The sequence below is a fragment of the Kryptolebias marmoratus genome, linkage group LG8, assembly GCF_001649575.2.
Source record: "Kryptolebias marmoratus isolate JLee-2015 linkage group LG8, ASM164957v2, whole genome shotgun sequence".
NCBI classification, from domain to species: Eukaryota; Metazoa; Chordata; class Actinopteri; order Cyprinodontiformes; family Rivulidae; genus Kryptolebias; species Kryptolebias marmoratus.
This window is the reverse complement of record NC_051437.1, coordinates 7,603,795-7,630,972: the sequence shown is the minus strand read 5'-3', so window position 1 is coordinate 7,630,972 and position 27,178 is coordinate 7,603,795. Positions and strand designations below refer to the sequence as shown.

General features: G+C 40.4%; 1 protein-coding gene across 3 annotated transcripts in view; it reads left to right on the top strand.

Annotated features, from left to right (window-relative positions):
• Positions 1-27,178, top strand: part of plxna2 (plexin A2) — a 226,970-nt gene that overhangs the window by 31,183 nt on the left and 168,609 nt on the right. For all 3 annotated transcript variants that reach the window (XM_017419193.3, XM_017419192.3, XM_037976969.1), the window contains 2 exons: positions 786-2,109; positions 7,108-7,290. In XM_017419193.3, coding sequence (XP_017274682.1) covers positions 916-2,109; positions 7,108-7,290 — 1,377 coding nt within the window. In that variant the 5' untranslated portion in view covers positions 786-915. The remainder of the gene's footprint in view (positions 1-785; positions 2,110-7,107; positions 7,291-27,178) is intronic.

The window sequence follows — 27,178 nt, the reverse complement described above, 5'->3', positions numbered from 1 at the left end:
TGTATGATTTCAATTAGCTGGCTGATAGTAATAAAGATAAAAGAATTTGCCATCAATGTTGTAACTTTTACTTTTGGATATGGCAACTATTATTGTCTTTAAAATGTTACAAGAACCTGAGTGCTTTATACTGTACTGTAATATGATTTAAAAGCTTGAAACTTTATACCTTTTAGTCTGACACGAGAAAGCTCTGTGGATGAGTTATAAAATGTCTTCAAAAAAAAAAAAAAGGAAAAAACGTCCAGCTTCCCTTTACAGAAACCTCTTAGGACTTTGTTTTATGTCAAAATAAAAAGTTAAAGCAATCCAGACATACAGTACAAAATATATAAAATGGTGTTAAAACTTTCCAGAACTACATTCTTTAATGGCTTGAAAGGCAGTGAGTCACAGTGGTGTTTTCAAGGATGAATGTGGGTAGTGTCTGTAGTGGTCTGTGTTGGCTGTTCTGTTCTTAAAAACCACTTACCCAGTGTGTGACAGCAGCAGCTTCAGTATGAGTCAGGTCAGGCTAATTTCCTCTGCTGTAACCTAGCTCTCCTTCCTGCATTGTCTTGCCGTGTCCAGCAACGTCTTTGGAATGTGCACCATAATTGTTTCCACAAATTGTCTCTCTCTCCCTAACCCTTCTTCAAATTCAAACACTTTACTGTAGCTGAATATTTCTGTGTTTTAACTTAGCAACAACTTTTTCCATTTGGTCATATGAGTTTTTTGTGTGGAATGTGATTCATGCTGAAATATCTAACTTCCTTTTTTTGTTTCTCATTTTCTCTTTCCAGAAACATGTGAAAACCCTTGTGAAGACTTGACCTTCAAATTAGCCTTCATCACGAAAAAGACAAAGGTTACTTCCCCTCATCCATTCATTCTTTCTGCTCATTCAGCAGTTTTCTTAGAAATCTTTTAAACATGGAGGACCATAAACACAGAACTTTATTACTTTACAGCAAGTTAGAGACAATAGCTGCTCTTCTAGGCATCTGGCTTTTAGCAATTCCTGCAATGACCAATGGACAGACTTTTACTAGTTTCCATCCTGAACGACGGGACTGGCTTTTTAACCACCTGACAGTTCACCAGTCCACAGGTGCATTGTATATCGGAGCGGTCAATCGTGTGTACAAGCTCTCAGGCAATCTGACCCTCCTTGTTTCCCATGATACAGGCCCAGAGGATGACAATAAAGCCTGCTACCCCCCTCTGATTGTACAGCCCTGTTCCGAGCCCCTTGTCTCTACCAACAATGTCAACAAGCTTCTCCTCATTGATTATTCCCAAAATCGGCTGCTGGCATGTGGTAGCCTTTACCAGGGTGTGTGTAAACTCCTCAGACTGGATGATCTTTTTATCTTAGTGGAGCCCTCCCACAAGAAGGAGCACTACCTCTCCAGTGTCAACCAGACCGGGACCATGTATGGGGTCATTGTCCCTTCTCAGGGCCAAGATGGCACCCTGTTCATTGGCACTGCGGTGGATGGCAAACAGGACTACTTTCCCACTATCTCCAGTCGAAAATTGCCACGTGATCCAGAATCTTCTGCCATGCTTGACTATGAAATGCACACTGATTTTGTGTCCTCCCTCATCAAGATACCATCAGACACACTGGCACTTGTCTCCCACTTTGACATTTACTATGTTTACGGCTTTGCAAGTGGTAACTTTGTATACTTCCTGACTGTTCAGCCGGAGACGCCAGAGAACAGCATGTCATCAAGTGGATCCAGCAGCGATCTCTTTTACACTTCTCGCATTGTTCGCCTCTGTAAAGATGATCGCAAGTTTCACTCATACGTCTCCTTGCCGATTGGCTGTGTGAAGAACGGCGTTGAGTACCGGCTACTGCAGGCTGCCTACCTTGGCAAGCCGGGCCGCATTCTCGCAGCCTCGCTCGGCATCAGCGCCCAAGATGATGTTCTCTTCACCATCTTTTCTAAGGGCCAAAAGCAGTTCCATCGGCCACCAGATGACTCAGCACTCTGCGCCTTCACCATCCGAGACATCAATGCACGAATTAAGGAGCGCTTACAGTCCTGCTACCAAGGAGAAGGAAACCTAGAACTCAATTGGCTTCTTGGGAAGGATGTCCAGTGCACCAAAGCGGTGAGTTGAACTAAATAAAAACATTTATACTGAAAGCATGCAGACACATGATCACTGTACATACTAAGACCAGTTTTGCACTGATCCACAACAAATTGATATGATACGTGATAATGAGATAATAAGATGCTCTGTGGATAAAGTAGGATCAAGATTTTCCATTTCATTTCTACTCTCCATTAGTCAATTACATCTATAGTAGCTGATTTCTCTGATATCACATAGTAAACAGTAAGAAAATGGCTTAAGTTTCTCAATGAGCCTCGACAGCACAGCGAGTTAGTGGGGCATACGCTGTAATGAAAATAAACACAGCAATCATCCGGAAATGTTTTCGACTGCCTGGCATTTCATGCTCTCTATTATCAAATGACTTTCACACTACATGTAATGATGTCAGATTGTTTTGCTGCTCTGATATAAGCGAGAGTCCTCTTTCAAGTGTGTTTCAGGGAGAAATATTTATAAATTAGGCAGGCTTTATGTTTCTTTGCAACCATTAAAGCGATTTTCCCTGAGCACAGTCAAAATAAATATTCTCTTCTTCTGGATCAAAAAAGTGTGGTTGTGGGGAAGGGTTGATAACAGAGGGTATCTGGGGGTTGCTCAAGTTATTCTGCTTGATGTTATCGTTGATCACACACCAGTCTATTTCTTCTAAAATACCCAATTATCTCATAATAAAAAGTGTATGTGTGTATCTATTACTATTGTCAAATAGAATTAAGGTTCTTGATCTTACATTGGGTCCCATGAGACTGCAGTCCTTAGTGCTTTTGTTTTTGAATTGCTAATACTAATTTAGGGTTATTAAAATGAATGACATTCGAGTTACTGTTATGCTATATGTCTGAATGGACACTAATGGACACTAGAAAAGAAAAGGCTTGCGAGCATATATATATGTATATGCATATATATTATGGGGTTTAATAATGTCTCAGTCTCTCACTGTAATGAGAACCACCAATTAGCTTCTTAGTTTGCTAATCCCCTTTAGGGAACTCAGTGGACCACTCCTGTTAAAATCTGTAAATTCACCACTGGCACAGCATCAGTGGTAAAGAGGAAGTCATTTTAAAACTGGCTTTTGTTGTATTGGCTCCACTGAGGAGGCAGGATAAGATGTTGGATGAAGCAGACTAGGCGTGAGAAGGAGACATGGCGGCGTTGACAGTACTGTGGTTGGGAGGCTCGTTAGCCGTGGGAGCTCAAATTAGAACATTTTTTTCTCGCTTCCCGGAAGAGTCCCCCCATCATCCCAGTGTGCGTTGAAGGTTGCCAGCTGTTACCTGCACAGCTGTACCTCCCACTCCATTCTGCAGGCATGCGCTGTCAATTATGTTCTGCTGTCCTCTTAGATTAAAGGCTACATGAGCTGTGTGTGTTATGCCATCGAGCTGAAAGGATGTCACATGCAGCCCTTAAAATCATGCCCTCATGCTCAATAGGCAGCCAATAAATCCATACTATGAAATGGATTATGTAGATAGATGTCTTTGTCAGATAGAATCTTTACAAGTTGCATTTAGCAGCCAGATCTGTCGACCATGCTGATGTTGTTGGGCTATTGCTGGACAGTGTGACTGCTTTCTTATACACAATTTACACGTTGAATTGTCCTAAATGAATAGATTTGTGGTTCTCTATCTCTAATAGGTTTACAGAGTTGGTATCTCAGATTCATTAAAGCTTCTAAATAAGGACTCTTTTACACTAGTTGATGACCTTGCTAGGATGTAAAACAAACAAACAAACAAACAAAAACCTCTGCCAGAACGTGGCTGGTCTTTGCAAAGGTTTTGGGAAGTTTTTCATTACACACGACAGAGTGTGATAGGTCCACAATAGATTTGAGCGTGCAGAAATGTGTTAACTATGAATTATAATAGTTTGATTTTTAAGCTTACATGTAAAGAATTTTTATTTTCCAAAAAGAAGAAATGCTTGTTTATTCTCACATGAAACACCTTCAGAAAATTCATTTTCCAAAAAGAAAATTACATACAGGCAGATTTTTAAGCATCTTAACAAAGCTTTGGATGTTCTGTTGAATTGAAACACTTGCTATTTTTTGTTAAAATTTGTTCATGGTTTAAATATTTTACTATTGAATCATCAAAATTTTATTAATCTACTACATAAAATTAGGTTACATCATGAAACACAAAATTTTAAAAAACAAAAAACAGAAATTTAACAAATTTTACAGGGCTCTAAAAATTTGACACAATTCATCTACGTTGTCATGAATCATATAGATTGTGGATTATCTTGCAGTGGGAACAGGGTTTAAGAGAGAGTACAAGGTCAGCCCACCTTTGAGTTTGTAGATTTGTAAACGGTTAACCTCGCCTTACCCAGTCTCTGACTGAATCACACATGCAGACTGTGTGTTTTCCTCTGGTTTGTCTCTAACAGCAGGTAGCCATTGAGCTCAAAATGAACAACTGTAATTACACGCTCAGATCTCACTCTTCCAGACATTGCGCCATGTGTACGCTTACATTCAGACTGAGGCTGGGAATGGAGCTGAGGCTGAGCCAGGGGATTCACACACAGCAGCCAATCAAAGATTTATCACCCATCCGTCCAGGCTTCTGCCATCTGGAGATTCATACCATCTTTGTTGTCAATTCCATGGAGGAGAACCACGATGGGGATTCTTTTGTATCAATCTGACTATAAGTCTTTTCTCTGACTAATACTATATTCTTGGTTTGGTTTTACATTCAGCTAATTAACTGCTGGTGCTGGCTATTGACAACACTAATATACCCTAAAAGGCAAAATCTTGGCACAAATATCTTGCTACATCTCCTTTTCATTTTACTCAAAATGTCATTCAACTTCCTCAAAAGGAGAACAATGTGTGCCAATGTTGTCTTCAGATGAAATGAACATAATGCTGCACTTTAAGTTGCTCAATAAGGATTAATTACACAAGGTTATCGTCTATTATCAGCCTGATTACAGTTCAGCCACGTCAGTTCTGTCTATCTCCTCTCTGTGACTGGCAAATAAAGCAAAAATACATCTATACATCTGCAAGATGGTGAACAAAAAAGCTCAACCACTTCAAGTCTAGGGGGACTTGAGATGTCTGCCAAAGCTTAAGCCTACATCATCTGAACAATCTAGATATAATCAGAACCAAATGGTGTGGAGTCCAGCAGACCATATGTGGAATAGCTGCATGATTTTGAAGGAGCTGAAATCTATAAAGCCAGAATCCGGAAACGGTAATTATTACTCATGGTAACTTCTCGATTTCTGATCTGATTTATTCTTAATGATCACTTATCATCAACCTGCGCTAAAACACGCATTTAGTGATACATATGTTTGTAATAACATAGAGGAAATGCACAATCTAAGCTCTAGTTATTTGTTTTGTGCAGTATAAAGGCTATTTTAGGCAAAGGAATGAGAAGGAAATGCCATAAAGTGAGGGGCATGACAATACAAGCAGAGGTGATTATTCACAGTCAGCGTTATTGTGCTTGAAAGTGTGTGTAGAAAGCGTTAACAGAGGTTCACCTGCCTTCCAATGGGAAATGTCACTCAGCACAGTCTGTATATTAGGTTCCTCTCTGACAGGGACAAAGACGCAGACAGAGAGGACACAGATGAGAGATAGATGTAGTGACAGAAAGGGAACAAACAAGTTTGTGTCAGAGCACGGATATGAATATTCAAAGGGTGTGAGTGGTCTGGTCTGGGGTATCTGGGGTCTGGAGGGGGCTTGGCTGGTTGTCTTACTTTAGTCCACATGGCACATTGAGGACACTGACATTCAGAAAGTGTCAGCTGACCTGATTCAAAACCAGAAAGATTACTTCCTTTCTGCTCTTTCACCTCTTCCCTTTCCTTATGCTATCACCATCAACCTATCTGTGCTTATCTTGGAATATATTGAAGGGGAAGAGAAGGAGGTGATTGCCTTTTCTTAGAAAGCAAAAAAGGAAAAAAAATCTGAAGAAATCTTTAAGAGCGCCAAGGCAGCTAAGCACAAAATTTTAACATCCATCAATTTTCTTCCATAACATCCAACAGTAGTTATGACTTTTCTTATAATCTAAGTTGATAAAAGGCCAACATTTTTGATGTATAAATCAAGATAAATGTTTAAGCTATTGTCATTGGCTCATTAGGGTCACCAGTAACTACATACCTGTGTGACATTCTCTGACAGAACTCCTAATGAGACAGGCAGACAGACATGCAGACTAGGAAATAAGCCTCAGACAAAAACAAAAGAGAACTAAAAGTCAAATGGAAAAAAGTCCCTAGCCTTAAGTGGCAGAAACAACTGGCCATCACACATCCCAATTAGTATGCATCTACATTGTTTGATCTGGAAGGTATAATTAGTTAAAATGAAGAGAAAATTCAAGCTCCAATATAATGTAAGTCAATGAGAGTTTGGAGCAGATTATTATGACCCTTTTGGTAACATGCATGTTATATGGTTATCACATAGTTTTCATGCAGTTTGTGTCTTCCTGTAAAGGTGGGATGATGGGTCAGAGTAATGAGCCACATTGAGAAAAAGGTGGAGCTCAGTCAAGTGGAACCTATACATAGTTTTTGAGCTTATCAATAAGACACACATTTGCATGTTCCATTCTTGCTTCAACCTCTTACTTTTTGAATTCAATCTCAGACTCTCTCTGACTTTTTTTCATAAATTCAAAACCACTCCGTCAATCTCTGTCTGTGTTTTAGCCTAGTATTTACTCTTTGTAGAGCTGCTTTTCTTCATTAAACTTTGTATTTTAGTCTCTGTTCACTACACATTTTTTAGTACTAATATCAGTCTAAACATAGGCACGTCTCTGATATATTTTGATCCCCTTGCTGGTTTCATGTCATAAGTTTTGTTTTTTTTAACTGTAAGGCATAGTCACAATCACTTTTTTTCTCTTTTAATTTCAGTTTTTCTCCTGTCATGTATTTACAGGTAGTAATCTAATCTTTGGTGTTTTCTGTGTGCAGCCGGTACCTATTGATGATTCATTCTGCGGTCTGGACATCAACCAACCACTTGGCGGTTCTCAGCTGGTGACCGGTCACACTCTCTACACTGAGACTCGTGACCGCATGACCTCTGTGACTTCCTACGTGTACAACGGCTACTGTGTGGCTTTCGTGGGCACCAAGAGTGGACGTCTGAAGAAGGTCAGCAGAGCTCTCCATTTCTTCTCTCGTAGCAGATTTCAGCGCATATAATCACTATGATACACAAGATGTCAGGTTGTCTGTTGTGGATATGGATCAGAGTCAAAGAGAAAATGATCATCTTAGTGATAAAAGCTGTCTGAGAAAGGTGATGACAGTGGCTAACTCAGTGAAATGTTTATAAGCATTTTATTGTTAAATGAACTTTGGCATTGCAGTGTTCAATAACCTTTAGTGACCTATTGCTTTGATTGGACATCTTTCTGTATGTGGCTCACCAGAAGAGAAAATAAAGACCAAACCCATAAATTAACCCTCTTAGTATCCATGTGAGAGATGAGATAACACTGACAGGATTAAATAGTGGAGGATGTTAGTGCTGTGGTTGCAGTTTAAGGATGAAAAGCCTGGTTGTCAGAAGTAAGAATACCACACATTCACATTCGCTTTCTAAAGTTACTCCAACCATCTTGTTACATTTGGCAAGTTCTTTAGCATTCGAAGCCCAACAGTTCAGCAGAAATACGGTCTGACTCTGTTCGCCCAAGTTAGTTTAGTCTCCAGTTCCGATAAATTCACAAATTATGCTGTGGTGCTTGTGGTAGAAAGAAATAGTCATGATGTAATCCCGTGTTGGAGCTGAAATTTGATTAGACGGAAAAGATTGTTTTGATATTGTTTCATCTCCCTGCTTCCTTCTGCATTTGTCTGTGGCTGCAGGCTGCCGTTCTCTTTCCTCTCCCCTATTTTTGCCCCATCTTTGAGTATTTTCAAATGAACACACACACACAAGAAAAAGAAAATCCATGTATGCTGCTGTGTTTTGTTCAGACTTGCTTTTCCCAGGGCCGTGACTGTAACCACAGTAACCATAAACCGGAGGGGGATTTAACAAGGATATGGGAAGAACACCTAGACAAAATGCAGCACAGTCGAATGCCCAGAGCATCCCAATCCTGCTAGTGAACGATCACATGACAGACAGAATGAGAGGATGGCGTCAGTTTTGTTAAAAGTACTAAAACACATTTTTCAGCAAGAAGTAATTTACTTGTAGATGCAATTTTACCTGAATTATTCATCATCTTCTCTCTATGAAGTTAGACAATTTTAGACTCTTAAATATATCAAAAATAATGTATTGAAAATTGATGTTATCAAAGTGAAATACAACTAAAACATTGACAATAACTCTCCATAACATTCCAAAAGTCAAATTGTATTAGGCCTATTTAAACCATCCATCATTCACCCATTTTCTTTACCTGCTATTTTTGTGCAGGTTTAGGGAGGGACGACTGGTACCTATTGGTCACTGGGCGAGATGCAGGTTAGAGGTTGCTAGTACATCAAAAGGCCACATAGAGCCAAACAAAACAGACAACCACTCACACTTGGTGACAATTTAGAGTTACCAGTTAGCCTAACCTGCAAGGTTTTGGTCTGTGGGAGGAAATTCAGAGAAATTTAGAGAAACCCTTGCATGTATGGGGAGAACATGCAAACTCCACACATAAACATCACAGCTGGGTTTGAACCTGCAATGGGGCAACAGCTTTAACCTCTATTCCACCGTGCAACAAAGGCACCTGTTTAAACCAGGTGTATTTTAGTAGAGAACTGCTGTTGAAACAAGGACATGCTAGATTTTATTGGAGCCCAATTTGTTTGAGAGAATTTGACTAGAAAAGCTATTGCAACTACTGTGCCCTAATTTGCATGCAGGTATGATGTTGGACAACAAGAAGCCCATTATTTGCATGAAAGCCCATGAGTCAGCCAGCTCCGATTGTTCATTTAAAGTGCATGGAAGAGAGAATGACCACAAGTAAGCTACCTGCTGTAGCAGTCCATCGCAGCATGAAAAACTATTTATTAATGGGGAATCAACAATCAACATTGTTGCAAAAAATTGGATTTTAAAAGAATGCTACTCTTTCCACTATCATTGCATCATCCCTGTGTATGCATGTTTTTCTGGAGTGCTTTTATTTACACTGAGAGTCTTACATTATCCTTCCATTCCTCAAGTCTCCACAGGGAAGGCTGAGGGTGACCTGGTGAGCCCTCGCTGCAGCTCCTATGCACAGGCATGATACGCTCTTACAGAGCATTGTGAGACGCGCAGATGAAGCAGGATGCTGCAGGCTTCCTGCTGATCTGAGCATGACACAGCTAGGATGGCAAGCTTTGATGCTTTGCTGGTGACACAGTCCTATACCTTCTTTCATGCAGCCAAGAAAGGAAGACAGCTGAGGGAAAGGGAGGGAGGAGTGTGGTGTGCAGAGATGCACGGTTGTATCAGCCATGATGAGCGGTGGAAAAAAAAAGGAAAACAGAGAAACAGGAGCACGCAGAGATAAAAGAAGGAGGAAGGTATTGGGGGAGGGAAGGAGACAGAGACCACTGAAATGTGAATTTAGTGCCGCCAGAGAAACCAGGATTGCACCGCTGCTTGTAATTGGATTGGCTCCCATCCCAAAGTTGCCCCCTCCCCATCTTTCCATTTATTGCTTCCCCATTCAATCCCATTCCCCTCCTTCCCTCCCACCTCCCTCTCAGTCTCCCTGCAGACCTGCTCCTGTATATTTCGCTGTTTCCCGGGCTTTGCTGGAGTATGGTGAAGCATGAGGGATGGTGTTGGCGGATATCGCTGCCGGTGGCAGGCTTTTGTGGGGGATTGATTGAGGAAGAGGGGTTAAGAGGGTGGGGGAGTAAGCAATGTAAGGACAATGCATATACAATAGAATAGACTGCAGGAAACAATAATATTACATTTGGTGAGCTGCGCTCAGTGCTACAGCACTCACATTCTGGGGTCATATGGAGAGGGCAGGAAGTGATTACATTCAACTTGGTGGCATTAGATCCATTGCACAGCTCTTTGTTTTGTGAACATATTCTCAAAGCCAACATAGAATGAATTCTAGTAATGTGGTACTGCAGTTTTGTATTACATTTCTGTGTGTAAAGGGGTTTGCAGAAACTGGTTGTGAATTTCTTGAAGGAAATAGTTAATGATAGAGTACAGTAGATGTTCACCTCAGGAAAAAGCTTCAACGAGACGTTCAGTAGTTCAGGTTTTTATAGATCTTTTCCTAGCTGCATGTCAGTGAAGATCCTTGGCCATCTACAGTATGTCTGGGTTATTCTAGGAACTTAAATAGAAAGTGACTTCCTTTCTTTGTTCTTGTGGTGGTTTCACTTTTCATCCAAAATGCTTCTTCAGTTCAGTGGTTATGGCCTTATAAGCTGATGTTTTTGAGGTCACCTGCGTGTCACTGACCCAACTGTACTGTGGGTCATTCATCTCTGTGGTGTGTTCCTACCTGACAAACATGTGTAATATTTTGGTTACAGGATTCACTGTATAAATGATTGTTAAGCCACCCGAGAAAGAGATTAAAGTCTTCATTGAATGTGCTGGATATATGATATCTGAGGTCACATCCTCTGTTTAGGGTTTGTTTCTGATTTAATATGTATGATTTGCTTCATTCCTTTCTCAAACACTCTTTCTTCTGGCTAGAGTGGACATTGTCTTCAGAAGAGAGTCCTTTATCCTTGAGCTGGACAGCTGATCTGAGGAGCTGGCTCTTATGTGTTGTGCCATGTGTTCATAAAGAGGTTGTTTAGTTTCCCTCTGTATAAAAGTCTGAGTACACTTCACTCAGCTCGTGTTTGAGTATTTTGTTCTTAGAGTGAACCAGTTTTTGTGTGATGGTGTCGTTTATTTTGAAGTGCTCTTGAGTATTGGGTTTGGAGAAAAGCCTAAGTTTCTCAGACACTTTTGCCACACACAGAATGAAAATATTATTCCACCTGTTCTTCTGTTCCTTGCTTTTTGAAGCTGTGCCACTTTCCCCAAAGTTCTATTCTGGTTTAAAAAAAGGCCCAGTTTGGGAATCCACAGGTTTGAAGTGCTTCTTAAAGTGTTTGTGTTCCTTTCTTTTACCTCTGTTGAAGTGGGGACATACTCGGCCTCATGGTGTAGGAATGGAGAAAGAAAGGGTTGTTTCCCCCAGTCTTTTAACTTTTCCGCTTCAGAACCACTTATGTTTTTCTTTTAGACTTCACTTTGATTTGTGAATGTTAGAGTTGGCCCATGAAACCCACGGTTAAGGGTTAGAATTAATATGCTTGATTATGTTTAGGTGTAACCAAATAAGTGGTTAAACATGGTGAGGAGTTACACATATTACTATTTATGAGTTGGGGTGCTTGTCATTTCATGTTGCTGTTCAAAACTTAACAATCCAGGCACAAGTTTTAACCATAGACTGACACTTCTATGTTGTAAAGGTTCATACCTATTTCTTGTTTTTTTTGACAGCCATGGATGACTAATGATATCATTAAATGGGACAGTGCAGTCTGCAATATATAAATCTAACTACTAATTGCAATCTAAATTCTATTGCAGATGAAATGTACAGTCCTATACTGTAATAGTTCTCAAGAAATTGTGTTGTATGTTCAGCTCAGCTTAGTCAGAGCACAACTTTGTTCCTTTTTACTTTTTACTTATCTCAGATAATTGTGACATTTACTCTACATGCAAAACTAGATTCAACTGTCTGCAAAACTTTAATTTTTAGGCCAAATTTAGCTCGATTTTACCCTATAGGTCTTCTTAACCCACAAATGCTCACTTGGCAGCACTTAAGGAGCATGCAGGGACTTAAATTCCAATCACTATAAACCTCCGGATATCCATGGCTTTCCTCTTTAACTGTGTCATCTTGCAAAATACTCTGTTTTGTCAGACTCACATTTAGCATTAATTTTTTTTTAACACTTTAATGAACCAATTCTTGTCTCTGTGGCTAAATGCTGTCTGACTAGCAGCTGGTGGCATATGGGCTGAAGTGGACTAAGCCAACTCAAAGATGATGGAGTTTTTTTTTTATCAAATATTTAGTTTGTTACTAAAAACATTCAGTTTGAAGTGATAAAACTATCTGCATGATAAAATGTGTTACTTTTTAAGTCAAAAAAGCGAGGGAGCAAAACAGTAAGTTTAAATCTCACTTTAAAAGATGGGGACACGTTTGCCCTATTTGCACCATTGATCAGGTACCTGGTGACAGCAAGTCTTAAAAACAACTATATCTGTTGTGACTTTATTTTTCTATTGCCTGCCACCATGAAAGGTGGTTGGTCATGTAATTGCCTGTGCAGTTGTGATTAATTAACTGATTATTGTTTGGAGTCAACCCATTTCAGGATGGCCACCACAACCAATTGAACTTTCCAAACAGAAAAATGGCTACAACCCAGTCATAATTACAGATACTGAACTAAGGTTTGGTGTGGTAGCAGCTGAGAGTCATCCGTAATACATACTCTGACAGATCACATGAGATCTTTATATAAAATTTTGGCATGCAATGAGGTGGGCAATGTCATTCCTTCAAGGAATGCTACTTTCTGTTTAAAATTATTTTTAACGCTTCAAACAGTATTTTTAAACTGAAGTCTAACATGCTTCCCCAAGGTGATACAATCCAAGATGGTAGTTTTCCCTACCTATAAGGGCAACTGAGGTCTATAAATGTCTCTTCAATGACTGTAAAACTGTATGTCAGGTGCCTTGATTTATTAGAAACACAATGTTTATTAAATATGCTAACTCTCTGTATAATCCGTAAACCCTGAAGGAAGTAACTGTATTCCTCCACATAATGTGCTGCTTGTCCTTTTTGTCATGCTCTGATAAATAATCAGGAAGTGGCTCGGATGATATGCCGTACAGCTGAGGGGAGCTAGTTAAAAGGGTGGTTCAGGTGTTTAGCTGGACAAATGTCCTGTAGAACTGGTAAATGTAGCAGACGGTGTGCGGCCATGTCACATGGCTCCCACACTGGCCCCAGTAACAGCAGGCTTGTGTGTGGTGTGCAAACAGTGTCACCGAGGGGAGCAGCTGATCACAGGGCATAAAATGCTGCCGAGTTGAAAGGCTCATAAAGGCAGGCAGCTGCTACTACAGACCCCCAGTGGGCATGTGGCCGGACACCCCCCACCAAAGTATTTTTTTACTCCTTTTTGCTCTGCTTGCCCCATGAGATTCTTTTGAGAATTAGTCCTTAAATTTGTCCCCCTCGGAGGGAATGTGATCTGAGACTAAAGCCTGTCTGGCCTGTAAGCCCAGAGGCTTCTCACCTGCTTTGGTGACTCCTGGCTTTGGTTGGCATTGATGTGGAAGTGGGGATGAGCTGAGACTATTTCCTATCACCTTGTTTTTCAACTCTCAGGATATGCGTGTGTTTAAACTAAGCTGCAATCCCTACAGCAGATGATGAAGGAGGGTTGATCCTGAAATGTAAATGGGGGAAGAAAGAGAATGAAAAAGCCAGGGTACATGAACAAAATGTTTGTCAGGGCTGCAGATGGATGACTGTGACTCTACAATAACTACTGTTGGAGAGGAATTTACTAACAACAGCTGAAGCCTGTGGCACCAACTTTAATGGAGGCCCTTTTGTTCCTGCAGGATACAATTTACTCTGGAAACAGAACTCAAGGGTCTTGTCACCTAAATCCCATAAAAACAATCAACTGGAACACACACACACACACACACACACACACACACACTGAAATAAAACATATACAATTAATATTAACTCTATTCAGTGCAGTTTTAGTAAAGAAAATTCACTTGTTTCCAGTTGGTCATTAGTGCTTTCTCATGAGATCACAATAAAGAACCTTAATGTACAAATAATTAATCTTTCTAATTATTTTTTTATATTTTGCTGTTGTCGTAACGTGGTGTGCATTAACCTTGTTGTGCTGCTATTTAAAGAAACCCAATTAGAAGAAAAAAGAGCTGCCATTATTGCCATCAGGTAAAATTTATTTCCAGTCATCGCTGAAAAATATTGTTCTGTAATTACCTTTGCAAATAACTAACTTGTTTTACTAAACTACTGCACTACCTTTGTTTTTTAAATCTTACTCATTGTAGATAGCTCTTTGAATGACCTTTGCTTGGAGAAATACAGTTTAATTCTGTCTAGACTGACAAACTAACAGCTAGCTAGCATATGCAGCTAAGACCAAAACAGATTGCTGCCTTCTTAAAACACTTCAGATTTCTGAAATTTTACAGCGGTTCATGCAAATACTGTTTTATATCCATTTTATTAATGTTAATCTCTCATACATGTTATTTTAAATAAAATTCCATGGTTATTTGCAAGCGCAAATATTCATTCTTGTCTGAGTTAAAATCTATTTCTCCAAACAGAGGTTGTTCAAAGAGCTATCTACAACAGGGAAGACAGTACTGGTTCATAACTTTCCCACAGAATGTCATAAGGTTGGGATTAAGATGACCCAGTATGCGGACTCAAAAAGACGTGAAAAAAGTAATGAGAAAACTAAGACCACTGAAGAATTCTGGTCTGGAAAACAGTTCATGAACAGAATGACTGAACAGTGGCTAAGATTGAACCAAGAGTATAAGTTTGCAGGGATGGGTGATTGCTGAGTGAGTGCAGGTGAGGCTAATGAGCAGATGAACAGATGTGGTTAATTAGGCAAAAGCAAGGATAACTGGGTTAAACAATGACCAACAACACAGGGCAGAAACAGGTAAACGTCATGAAAATATTCAAAAGAAAACAAGAAAATCATGACTAAACTAATCACAAATAACAGAAATAAACCTAACCTATGAAACAAGCACAAAAACCCCCTCTCGGCCTCAAGAAAGAATAATTATTTTAGCAGAAACAACAGCTCCACGTCTGTATCTGTAACAGCTATTTTTAGAACTCTCCCGCCTTGATTTCTAGCAATCGTTTTAATCATGTTAAACTAGTGCTGCAGCCTCCATTTGCCCACTGGCAACAGCTGGGAGCTTGGCATCGCCTCCAGAAATTGCTTTAGCTTGTTAAAACATTTTCCCTCCCAACACAACTCGCAGCACTTCCACTGCGAGGCTGAACTAAATTAGAACTTTTCACAAACTGTACGAAGAGGTCAATAGTTTTAAATTTATTCTCTGAACCTGAGGTATCGCTGATTGGTAGCTCACAGAAAGATAATTGAGGTCTTTTAAACGCTCTACAGAAAGACTGATGAAGGTCTTATATGTGATCTGCAGGTGATTTAAGTCTTAATGAACATCTAAATGCAGCTTGGGTACAACGTTAAGATTTAACTCCTCTTGTAAACATTGGATTTTTAGTTGTGACCGCACACTCTCGCCCAAAGGTGGGAGATGATGTTTTAGCCTCTGTCTGTTAGCAAAATATCTCATAAACCACTGGACTGATTTTATTTAAACCTTTAGGAAGTAATTATTGGCTGGACATCTACACTTGATTAACTTCTGGAGTCAATCCAAATCAAGATGACCACAATAGCTAAGCATCCTTAGCAAACACAAAAAGGGCTATAACTCAGTCAGTCTTACAGATATTGAGCTAAGATTTGGTGTGGTCGTAGCTGAGACCCACCACGGACACAAAACTAAGAAAAACTCCAAAAACTAAAAGACTGTGTGAGAACTTTGCTTAAAACTTTTCCATTATCTGTTGAAGCCAACCCTGTTTGTCTGTTAGTAAAATATTTTGTGACCTACTGTACAAATTACATTGAAACTATCAGGAAATAATCATTGGATGTACATCTACAACTGATTTGGTTTTGGGAGTTGATCTAGATTAAAATGGCTGCCCCAGATTATTAACCATAGCAAACATGAAAATGGCTAAAACTCAATCAGTTTCACAGATATTGGGCTTAAACTTGGTGTGGTAGTAGTTGAGGTTCATCTTCAACATATACTTTGATTAGCGTAAACTGTAACTTGCACAAGAACTCAAAACAATGTGTGAAATCCTACAGAACGTGATCTGTAAGATTTGACCTAAACACCTATAACTCCTTTTTCAACGTGAGATTATCTTGATTCAAAACTCTGGCACAAAAGGTACTGGGTGATATGCAATCCTTCACGGAAAGCTGTGCCTTTATTTATTTATTGTTCAACAAGTAATAGTTGTGTTTTGAGAATTCTAGTTTTGATACGTTAACATTTTCTGAAGTTCTAAAGAAAGAACGTGCAAACATTGGCATAAACTGCGCCGCAGTCGTCATCATTACATGTTTTATCACCAAAACCAACCACTTACTCCAGCTAATTACAAGCTTGTTCGTGCAGTTGTGAACGGGCGGGATGTCTGTGTGACCTTTTTGGAACCCGGTCTCCACTTGACCCCCTGCGGCTCCGATCTTAACCTTGAACCAGATGAAGCGGTGGCCGGCGAACGCCCCAGGCTGCAGGAGCAGGCTGTGCCTTTCATGGCTGCCTTTAGAGCACAAGCCCCTTTATCTGACAGACCTGGTCCGGGCTTCTCTAAACACTTCGCTGTTAAAAGGCCAGCGGAAAACTGAGAGCCCCCACTGCTCCATTCATCCAAGCTTTATATCAGCTTTTTTTTTGTCTCCTTGGCCCACTAAATTTGCTCTCTCTGTGCCTGTCATTCGGCCTCATCCCCCCCTTTTCAGTGAGTTAAATGTAGCCCGGTCAGTCAGCCAGGTGTCCTCTCTTATTTTCCTCTCTTTTCATCCTCCCTCCTTTTCCCTCCAGTCCCTCTCTTAGTCTCTCACTCTTTCTGCCAGTCTATTTTTCCCGCTTTTCCCTGCTCAGGCTATTACAATGACACCGCCTACCCTACAGTGATCTCATTAATCACATTCAAACAGCTCTCTGTTGCTGTCTCTGCTTCTGTGTCTCCAGCTCCTTTCACTTCCTCTAATTGCTTGCTCTTTTCTCTGCCAGTGTCTCGAAGGAAGTGTTTTTCATTATCTAACAACAAGAGACAAATACTTATACTGTACATACATTTTTAGATGGATTTTTATACATGTCGGCTTAATTTAGCTGGCAGATATGCAGTTGCCATGCATTTATTCGAGTGTAAATGATCCTCACAAAGACACAAAGAGGGAGTCTGTTATGTTCCTAAATATGTAAGTATGTTGTGGTCTGCTCACTTAGTATTCATCTTTCACAGACATCAGTTTTTCTTTGGGCTAAGGAAAATTATTTTATTTATTTGATGCGCTATTGGCAGTGCCTTCTATATTTTATTGGGGAACACGCGACACTGTTGAGTGCTTCCCATAATTGAGCTTACCATCATGAGTGAGATTAATTAACCCATTATTGTTCAGAGTTACTCTTTCCCAAGGACTCTCCAGTTTTTTTTTTCTGTAATCCAGTTTTTCATTGAATTTTCCTGAGTTCGTGTCTGCTTTATTTGTTCTTGTCCATAAATATTTTCTTCAACCCAAACTTCAAAAAATTGGTTCATTGTGTATAATGTAAAACAACAGGATGCAACTAGAAGCGCTCAGAGAGCTCAGACCTCCACCAAGGCCACACTGTGATTAAAAGATAGTGTGATCTGGATCACAATCTGGATCAGCACCAAAATGTAATCCATTATTTTTGTGACAACCCCAACATTTCCTGACGATTTCCTCCAAATCTGTTCATTAGTTTTGACCTGATCTTTCTAACAGACAGGCAAACAAATCAACGTACACAACCGAAAACAGAACTTCCTTGGTGGAGGAAACAAAAGGGTCACACGTCGGAGCAGAGACAAGTTTTAACAAAGTGGTCACCTGTGACCTTGACCTTTGACCCAATGAACCTTGAAATCAACAGGCATCATTTTTGACCCATTAGGTGTCCAGCTGTGCCGGTTGACATTCCTACATTATACTGTTCTAGAGTTAGAGCACTAGGTCAACTGTGATGTTGACCTTTGACCCCATGAACCTTGAAAACAATGCTGATCAACCTTGACCTAAAAGACTTATCATATATTGAAAGCAAGAAATTGGGGGGAGGGGAAGGTTATTTTTAATTTGACGGCAACAACATATCTCTAAAAAGTGGGAACGGGCTAGAATTATTTTGCCTGATTATCTTTTTATACCCAGTCTTCTTACTGACTTGTTGCCAGTTAACCTAATTGCAAAATTCCACTCCAGCTGCTTCTTATTTATAACACTTACATTTTGTTGACCCTGTCCCAACATTTTTGAGATGTGTTGCTGTCATCATCAATTACTTAGTTTTTAACATCTTTTTTGGAATTGCAGTTGCACCATGATCCACGGAGAGCCTGCACAGTGATGTTGACAAGATGGACAGCAGTCGTCCATTGTGCATTTTGCACAATTATGTGCATTTAGCATAGCGTTGGTACACATCGTTGACCTTGTAGATAATATTCACAGGCAAGAGTGATAGACAAGAGGGCAGGAGACTGGGAACCTGAGGCTGTGCCAGAAACCTTATTACTACTTATACTTCTTCTATCTACTCAAGTTTTAACATCTTTTTGGCACTCCACCAAGGCCCTGGCAGTGCCAATTTGAGGACCTCACTAAACCATTCAATCAGTAGTAACCACATATTCGCCTCAGAATCTTTTGGGACCTCCATTTTTTTTTTTTTTTTTTTTAAACAATGAAATATTCCCCCGATAATTTGTACAAGCCTATTAATTACTAAGAAAGAAAGCTTGCCATAATAATTACAAAAAATCCAATTGTCTTCAGTTTAATGCGTTCAGATTACCTTGTCCTAGATAACATAGGATCTACCCCAGCTCTAGCTAAGTCATAATAGAGTTGGGTGTCTTTAAAGTCCCAAAACCTCAATAAACTGAAGCAAAACATTTAGGAAGAGAGACCTTCACAAGAACATTTGAAGTTTCTAGAAATTCTTTTCAGTTGTTGCACTGCTGCTATTGATCTCTTTCTGTGACAAAAGATATTGTGAATTTTGATGTGTGTGCTTTTCCTAAGGTATAACACAGAGCATCAATGGCTTCCAACATTTCCACCAATCTAAATTTCTGCCTTTGTCAAATGAACTGGAACTACTAAGCACTTGTCTTTTGTCCTCTGAGTTGCCAGCTGGCATGGAATATGTTTTCTTTTTTCCCTTTGGGTTCTCCAGTGACCTTGCTAATATACAGAGTGAAAGGGGACAGAAGGAGAAAGAGTAAACATCTTTAGGAAAGACTGCAAAAAAAAAACTGAAATAGATTAGTGAGCAACATCTGTCAAAGTGGATGGCTGGCTCACTGCCAGGGCTTATTGATTTGCTTTACAAAGCACTTGAATGGGCCAGATAACTGTGATTAGCCAATTCATTACTGCTGGCTAAAGTGGTCCAAAATTAGATAAAAGGGGGGGATAGGAAGGACAGAGGAGGAGTGAGAGCGAAGTATTACTTTGTAAACTCGCACAGAAATTCTTGCTGTGACCCACAATAGACGGAATCTTTTTGAAGTACTTGATGAATTTTCCATTTATTGCATGCATCTTAATGATCTTCTTCATTAGAAGCAGTTACAAAATGGGGAGAAAAAAAAAAAAAAAGAAAATCATACATTGTTTATGTGTTTGATAGCATGCATAATGACTCTAGATTACCCAAGCAACTAAAACAGCAACCTCTCATCTATTTTGCAAATGTGTGCTTCCATTTCAAGTGTCTTTTCAAGTTGCACGGCGCCCCTCGATCTCGGAAATGAGAACAGTTTTGGCTTTGATGATATACTAAAGTGCTGTCTATGCCACGGCAAACTGAGTGTGACAGCAACTAATGTTTCTATCTGATAGTCAGACAGCTTTACTGCTCCTCTGTTTCCCACTTCATACAAGACATCAGCAGCTATCAGTTCCCTTAAAGATATGCTTGTCTTCGTGACAGCATCGTTTAATGCATTTCTATGATCACTCAGTGTTTACAGGAGGCTTTTAAGGGCCCTACACAAACCATTTCTTTGATACATGTGTTTTGTCAGTGCACAGCCATTTTGTTATCATTTACTGTGGCTGTTATGACAATCAGAATTGGGGATTTTAGTAATATGCCTCATATCAGAGCTGTCCTGCTTCCCGTTTAGATTCTCACTAACCTTTGAAACTTTCACTCTGACAGTGAAGGATCGGAATGAGCGGCCTTTTTATCGTTTTCTCCCCGATTTTCCTTGTGCTCCAGTTTCCTCACTACATTTGTTCTGAGTCCAATCTGCCTGTTTCACTCTCTCTCCCTTGCTCTCAGTGGCTTCATCTCTCTTACTTACCGCAGGGCTGTCAAGGAACTCCGGCTAGCTATCAGCCTAATGAACAGTGATACAGTGCTAATAGCATGTGATAATATTTCAAGCCATTCGTAATCTCCACTCACTCACGCTTTACCTGCCCGTCACTTCTGCTCCTTTTAACACACACCCAAACACACAACAGGAGTCTCTTTCCTTTGACAGCGGTACAACATGTCTTGGCCTTTGACAGTGGTACAGCATGTCTTGGTCTTGTGTTTTCATGTGACAAACCTCTCAGCTCAAACTCCCTGTTTACAGCCCAGATGTCCAGGAAAGATAGCTTCATATGACTGAATAGTTCCTTCTGCATACCATGTAACAAACAGCAAACTGGCCTAAACTTCTACTCAAACTTCAGGGGTTTTTTTTGTTAAAAAAGCTAATTATTGGATGATATGTGTTCATATTGCTCCACTCATGTTCTAAGAAAGAAACTGAAAAAGCCAGTAAAATTCTTTGCTGGCACTACATTGTGTCATATACTAAAATGGTGGATATACTAAACTTTGTATACTTTAATTTGTAATTACCAAAGCCAAAATACCTAAACTTTCAGCAAAAACCAATCAGGTATCCAAAGACAAAACAAACAACATGACTTGCATAATGTAAGTGATCTGATAATTAGAAAAAGAAAATCTCTCCCAGAGTCCAGAGAGATTGAGGATTCCGCTCAGTATCCAAGCTGTTCCTAGGACTGCGCTCTTCTGGAGCGGTTTCTGAGGTTGTTTCTGGGATCTGTGGGAGCCACTCTTCCAGTTTGGTGCACAACTCCAACGGTCATTGTGCGAGAGGCGGCGTACACCCTGGACAGGTCACTAGTCCACTGCAGGGCCAACATAGAGACACAAAATAACCATGCACACAAACACACCTCTCACACTTAGCGTTGGATTAGAATTTCCAATTACCCAAACATGCATGGTCCTAGATAAGATTTGAACCTTCAGCCTTTTTTGCTGTGAGGCAACAGTGTTAACCACTTGTACACTGTTCAGCTCCAAGCAAGTATTACAAATTAAAATACTGATATTGGCCAACACATCCAACACATATTTTTCCTGGTTGTGTCAGATTTCCAGGCCTGGAGCTGAGAGATCATCCAAGCTTGGTAATGTAAAAAAAAAAAAAAAAGAACAGTTTTGCTCTGCAGCGCTGTATAAAGATAAATACTAAAACATGTTTTAAATGTAAAATTTACATTTAAAAGATACTTCATGTTCGGGCAGTGATAAGAGCAGAAACAATATCCTAATTCCACTGCAGACAAGGTTTAATGATCATACATCTGCACTGGCTATTAGAATCAGTTTTAAATTTTGGCATACTGGATATATCAGCAAAAAGTGTAATCGAGTGTTTATTTGATTGTTGCAACTGCTTTGTACTATGGAAAGAATTTATTTACATTCTCTCTAACAAAGAATAGTAAATCCAATGTTTGTCCAAAATACAAAAAATGGTCCAAATTATAATTGCAATATTTATTTTGTCTGTATCTCATTTCTGTATAACAAATGCATGAAGAAGCTGATCTTCAGTTTAAACTTAAACATTACAAGCTGAAATAAAAAAGTTCATCATATGTTTTATTTTAATTTTAATATGTTTATCTCAGAAACTAGGCAACTATTTCAATCCAAGAATGTTGTCATAAACTATGATTTTTTTTTTTTTGGATTTATAGTGCCAATACACATGACAAACTGACTTGACTGAAGTCATGGCAGATAGTAGAATAAAAGGAATGAGCTGCTGCACCAGTATTTTTGTCTGACTAAAAACATGTAGTCTGTGTAAAAGAAGCGAAAGATCTTTTATCGTGTGCAGCTGGATTGCTTGGCAGGTAGTGTTGTAGGAAAAGAGCTGTAAACTAGAGTTCAGAAACAAAATAGCAAGATCCTGTGTGCAATTTTGAACAAGCACCTGCATCACCAGAAAACTCCTGCCGGGTCAGTGAGAAACCACGAACAGGGTCAGGATATCAAAGGACAGAGCAGGAGCCACAGGGCCTCTCTCAGTCACAGGTCAGCTCAGCCGCTGATGTTATCCATTAAACCATAATGGTTAGCGGTTGGGAAAACATTATCAGGGCTCCTGGTAACTTGACTAAACATAAAGGTCAGGGCCAGAACCAAGGTGAGACATCGCCCTCCTTGGTGACATGTGCCCACGGTGTCAGAGTGGATTTTCAGTCAAAGCACAAACGTGATAATTTGATAAAATCACAGCGCAGCAGTGCACCATCAACATTCCTCACAGTTGAACATTTCTGTGAGGAATAACGTGTCACTGTCAGTCACAGTTAAGTGTCATGGTGTTTTTGGCAGGCATGGTTTGGCACCGTCAGAAGCAGCTGTTTGCTCAGCGGGGTGCATGGATAGAGGAGGTGTGTCTTGTGTTTGTTTGCATGCCTGTTTGGCCCATATTTGCTGACTGTGGTACTGAATTTGAAAAAAAAAAAGAAAAGCAGACAGACTGGTTTTAGGGTTGCTGTGTGTCACATTTGGGAGATATGATGGTAAATATTTTCTACAGGATTTAGATCATGCTTATCTAAAGCTTGGTTCTTTTCGTCGGAAATGGTTCGAGCTTAATAGTTTGTACACAAGGTGATAATTTTCCTTGCTGTAATGAGCATTGAAAATGTTAAGCACTTATTTGTATGAGGGAGGTGTACGAAAACTCCCTTGATCATACGTTTAAAAGACACTTGGCGTTTCGCACAATTTCAAGAGTGTTTCATCACACACAAGTGCATGCACATGTGCTCACATATAAGGATTTGAGGTGAGGGCGGGGATTTGCCTTCAAAACTGATTAGAGAATGAGAAACACTTGTGTCATGGGGTTGTTTTTTTTAACCCTAATAAGCTGAGATTGGTGGAACTGAGTGCAGGTATGCTGCGTTTAGGCTGAGAGTTGGATTGGAGGCAGGAGGTGGTGTGGATGATGGTGTGGAAGATTAGACGACCGCGCTGCCTCCTCGGATGTCGCGGCTGAAAGGGGATAGGATGGTGTTTGGGTTATGCCACGCTGGGAACACCGTCCTCTTTAAGTAAGACACAGTAGAACAAAGTGCAGCTGATCAGATTAGCGTGGCTGATCAGGTTTCTCAGCAGGTCGGTGGATCCCACTGTCTGAACATCTTGGCTGTTAGCGCAAAACACATGGAGGAACAAAGGGGGTAAAATAAAAGGATCCACCAACAGTTGTGTTGTTAGGCTAATATGTTAACATAGTAAATATCGTTTTTTCTTTGTTTGCTGGGCTTTGCTTTTCTGCAGTCTCTTTCAAGGACAAACTTATTTTTTCTGAAAGCTGAGAAATTTCCTACAGTGAACTGGACCTTTGGGATTTGGTGTGAAACAATGGTAAAAGGATGAATTGTACTATTCCAGTTGTGCTGGGCTCTATTGTTACTTTTGCTGTTGTATGAGAAGGAGGAAATCATTTCTGTTTTGGGCTCAGATGAATCCCATCTCTTAAAACCAGGGATCATTGAAACAACTCCAGTGGATAGAAATGTCACAAAAAAGAAGAATTTTAGCGTTTTTTTTTTATTTTTTATATTTCTATTTTTGTTTTGAGTCTTTGTCTCTTTTAACACCTCTGTGTCTGTTTGTTGAATTTATTTATTTTTAATGCCCAGCCCTTCCTTCTGTCTCTGCCCTTCTCTGTGTTTTTCATTTTCTATGGCTTTTCACCCATGATCCATCCAGGCCAATCCACAATCCCTTATAAGGCCAGTGGAAGCCTCCGTCTGGCCTCTTATTTCCATATCAGTTCAGCGGTAACAGACAGGGTTTAGACAGGATCATGCCTGGAATGTGAGGCTGCCTCTCCATCGGCCGAAGTGCAGACCTTGCTGTGCTCTTTGCTCCCAAGCACAATCCTGGTCAAACCTCCGATTCTTTCTCGTCTTCTGCTCCTCTTACAGCTTTATCGCCCCTCACCTCTTTTTTCACAGCATTTTTCCCCTCAACCCATCTCTCTCTTCTTTATCCCTTATATTTATTGCATTACGCCTTTTCCCATCCACGTCTGGCTCGTCTGTCAGTACCCCCATTTCTGAACACAATCATGTTTGTGGACACAAAATGCGCAGATGGTTTTCTGCTCTGAGTTCGTAGCTCACCCAGCGACTAAGCCACAGACAGCTAAACAAGCCACATCTCAGAGCTCTCCGACAAGAGGAATGCACTAAAGTCGAACAACACAACACAACAAACATTCTTAAAACACGCAGGACATCTAAAGTTTGGGCTTACATGTCAATTATAGCTAAAAGCTCTTCTCCCCATCATCATTACAACCTTCTGGTTTTCTGCTTCTTCCTTTTTGTGCTTTACTCACTCCCTGAGCCTGTTCCTCATTACGATTTCATGTTACCACAGGCCTTGTTCTTTCCCTGCCGAGCTTTAATATGTAAAGTGTCGACTTTCCTGCGTGTCTGTGTGGTTTGGTTTGTTGTCGTAGAAAGTCTGTTTCTGATTAGGGCCAGCGCTTGCTAAGCTTTCCCTTCACTGCCACATTTGGACCTTGCTTGGCAGTGGAGTAAATCTCATCCTGGCTCTAATTGTTTTTAAAAGGCTGGCAGACCTGGCTTTTCTCTTTGGCTGTGATGTCTCTCTCTCTCTCTCTCTCTCTCTATCCTTAGCTGCCTCTGTTTCTCTCTCGCATCTCTACTTTCATTCCACCACAGTGTCCTTTGTTCCTCAGTTCTCTCTCAGGGTCTGACACAAATGGAGGGATGGAGGGATGAGAGGGGATCTCATATAGCCTATAATGCTTCTCTCCTCTGGGGCCTGTAGAGCTCATTAACCTACGTTAGTCTCCACATGCCTCCATTAAAGAGAGACACCTGGCTCCCAAGGGCCCAACAGGAAAATGACAAGTCCAGTCTCCTTTTCCTTCATCAGCATCCTAGATGCAAATCAGAAGAAAGACTCGTTTTTGCCTTTTATTGTGGCTATTGATGCCAACGTGGCTTCCTTTGTCATGTCAGCTGGACTGTACAGTAAAGCATACTACACACTGAAATAAAACACATCATCAGTGGCTTTAATGAGAGAAAATCAAAAAGCTTCTTGGTTTAAAGGAAACCAGGCGAGTGTTGAATGTAAACAACAGAGAGGCATTACACACCACGGCTCTGCTCAGCTTCAAAGAGACTCTAAGCTTTTCGTACATTGGCAGATTAGCCCCAAAGTCCTTTTTCGATATGGGTCATCATCGACCGCATCCTTAGTTTTCCACATGAACTGTATATGTGCGCTGTGAATAATGAGTGAGAAGCCTCTTTTTGAGGCAGTGCACCCTAAACCTATGTTCTGGTCCCTTGACTTGCTCTCGGGTTAATCTGCTTGTTAGGGACTTTTGCCTCCCCAGTGTTCCTCCCATCCACTGCACAGCACAAAGGACTGCAGAGATAAACAGAAATTTTCATTGCACCTGGCCACAAAGCAAACAAAGGTCATCGGATACTTTTATTATACTGGGAAATAAAAGGATGTGCAAATGCATTGAGTTTCTGTCTATTTTTGTTTAAATCATCATTGCTTCCTTTTCCTCTCTTTCTCAGTGCTTTCTTTTCCTGGTCTTTTTTCCCTGTCTCAGTTAGTTTTGATGATTTCTCTCCCTGCCCTTGTAGTATTCTCAATGATTCTTTGCTGGCATTACAGTGTGTAAGCTGACTTTATCGTCAGCCTCCGTGTTTTCCACAACACTGACCTCTTTGTCTTCTGCTGCCTGCAGTTTTCTGTCCTCTGCTCTCCCCTCCTCGCTCTCACCCTGTGTTGTTTTTGTGCATTATGTCTTGCCGACAAGTGGCTGTTAGGGAGCTACAGCAACCTGGAACAGTCTACAAATCCCCTTTTCTCAATTTTTACACTTCACCCCCCCCCCCTTTTTTTTTTTTTACTCAGTGTGCAGCTTCTCATTCATTCAGTTCATCTCAAGTGCTAAGAAATATTAGCACACCTTTGCTGTACGGTTCTTCACTAATAATAGGTTTTTAATGTTTCCTCAAGCCTCACCATTATTTGGCCGGGCTTCTTAGCCTAATCCAGCGGGGACCATATGGGCAGCAGCTCGAGTCCATACACTGGACCTAGAGGTTCATTGAAACCGGTGGGGGAGGCTGAGCCGGAGTGTATTTAAATCCAGATGAGCTCAAAGCTGTATTTAAAACCAATGAAAGTTTATTTGTTCGAGGGCCTCAGAGACCAGAACAAGAGCAGGAGGGCTTCTTTTCTTTTACACAAGCTGGATTTAGTGCTGACTTGGGTGCAAGGTGTCAACTCAAGTGTGCGAAATGTGTACATGAGTTTGTACATCCAACACCTGGCTTTGACAGTTCTGTTCAAATGAGTATTTTTTTCTTTAACATTGTGTTTCGTCCAAAAAGTGCCCCCAAAGGGACCACCAAAGTGGGTAACCTTTTCATCCAGGTGCTGTATTGATGTGAAACATCAGCAGAATAAAATAAACATTACCAATGAACACATTGACAGTGTTGGCACTTTTTAAATGACAAGAGTTTACTTTTAAATTGTGTGTTTAAGTTCAAGAGTTCGTTGTGCCCCAAAAAGGAAAGTGTCTGTAATGCAAGTGGAGTCAATTCACTTAGGCTGAACATCTGTACCTAAAGCAGAAGAATGAAGTCCTCTTCAGTTAAATTTCTGTTTCGGCATTAACGGCATTAGGATGTGCCTTAGGCGACACGATCACAAGTG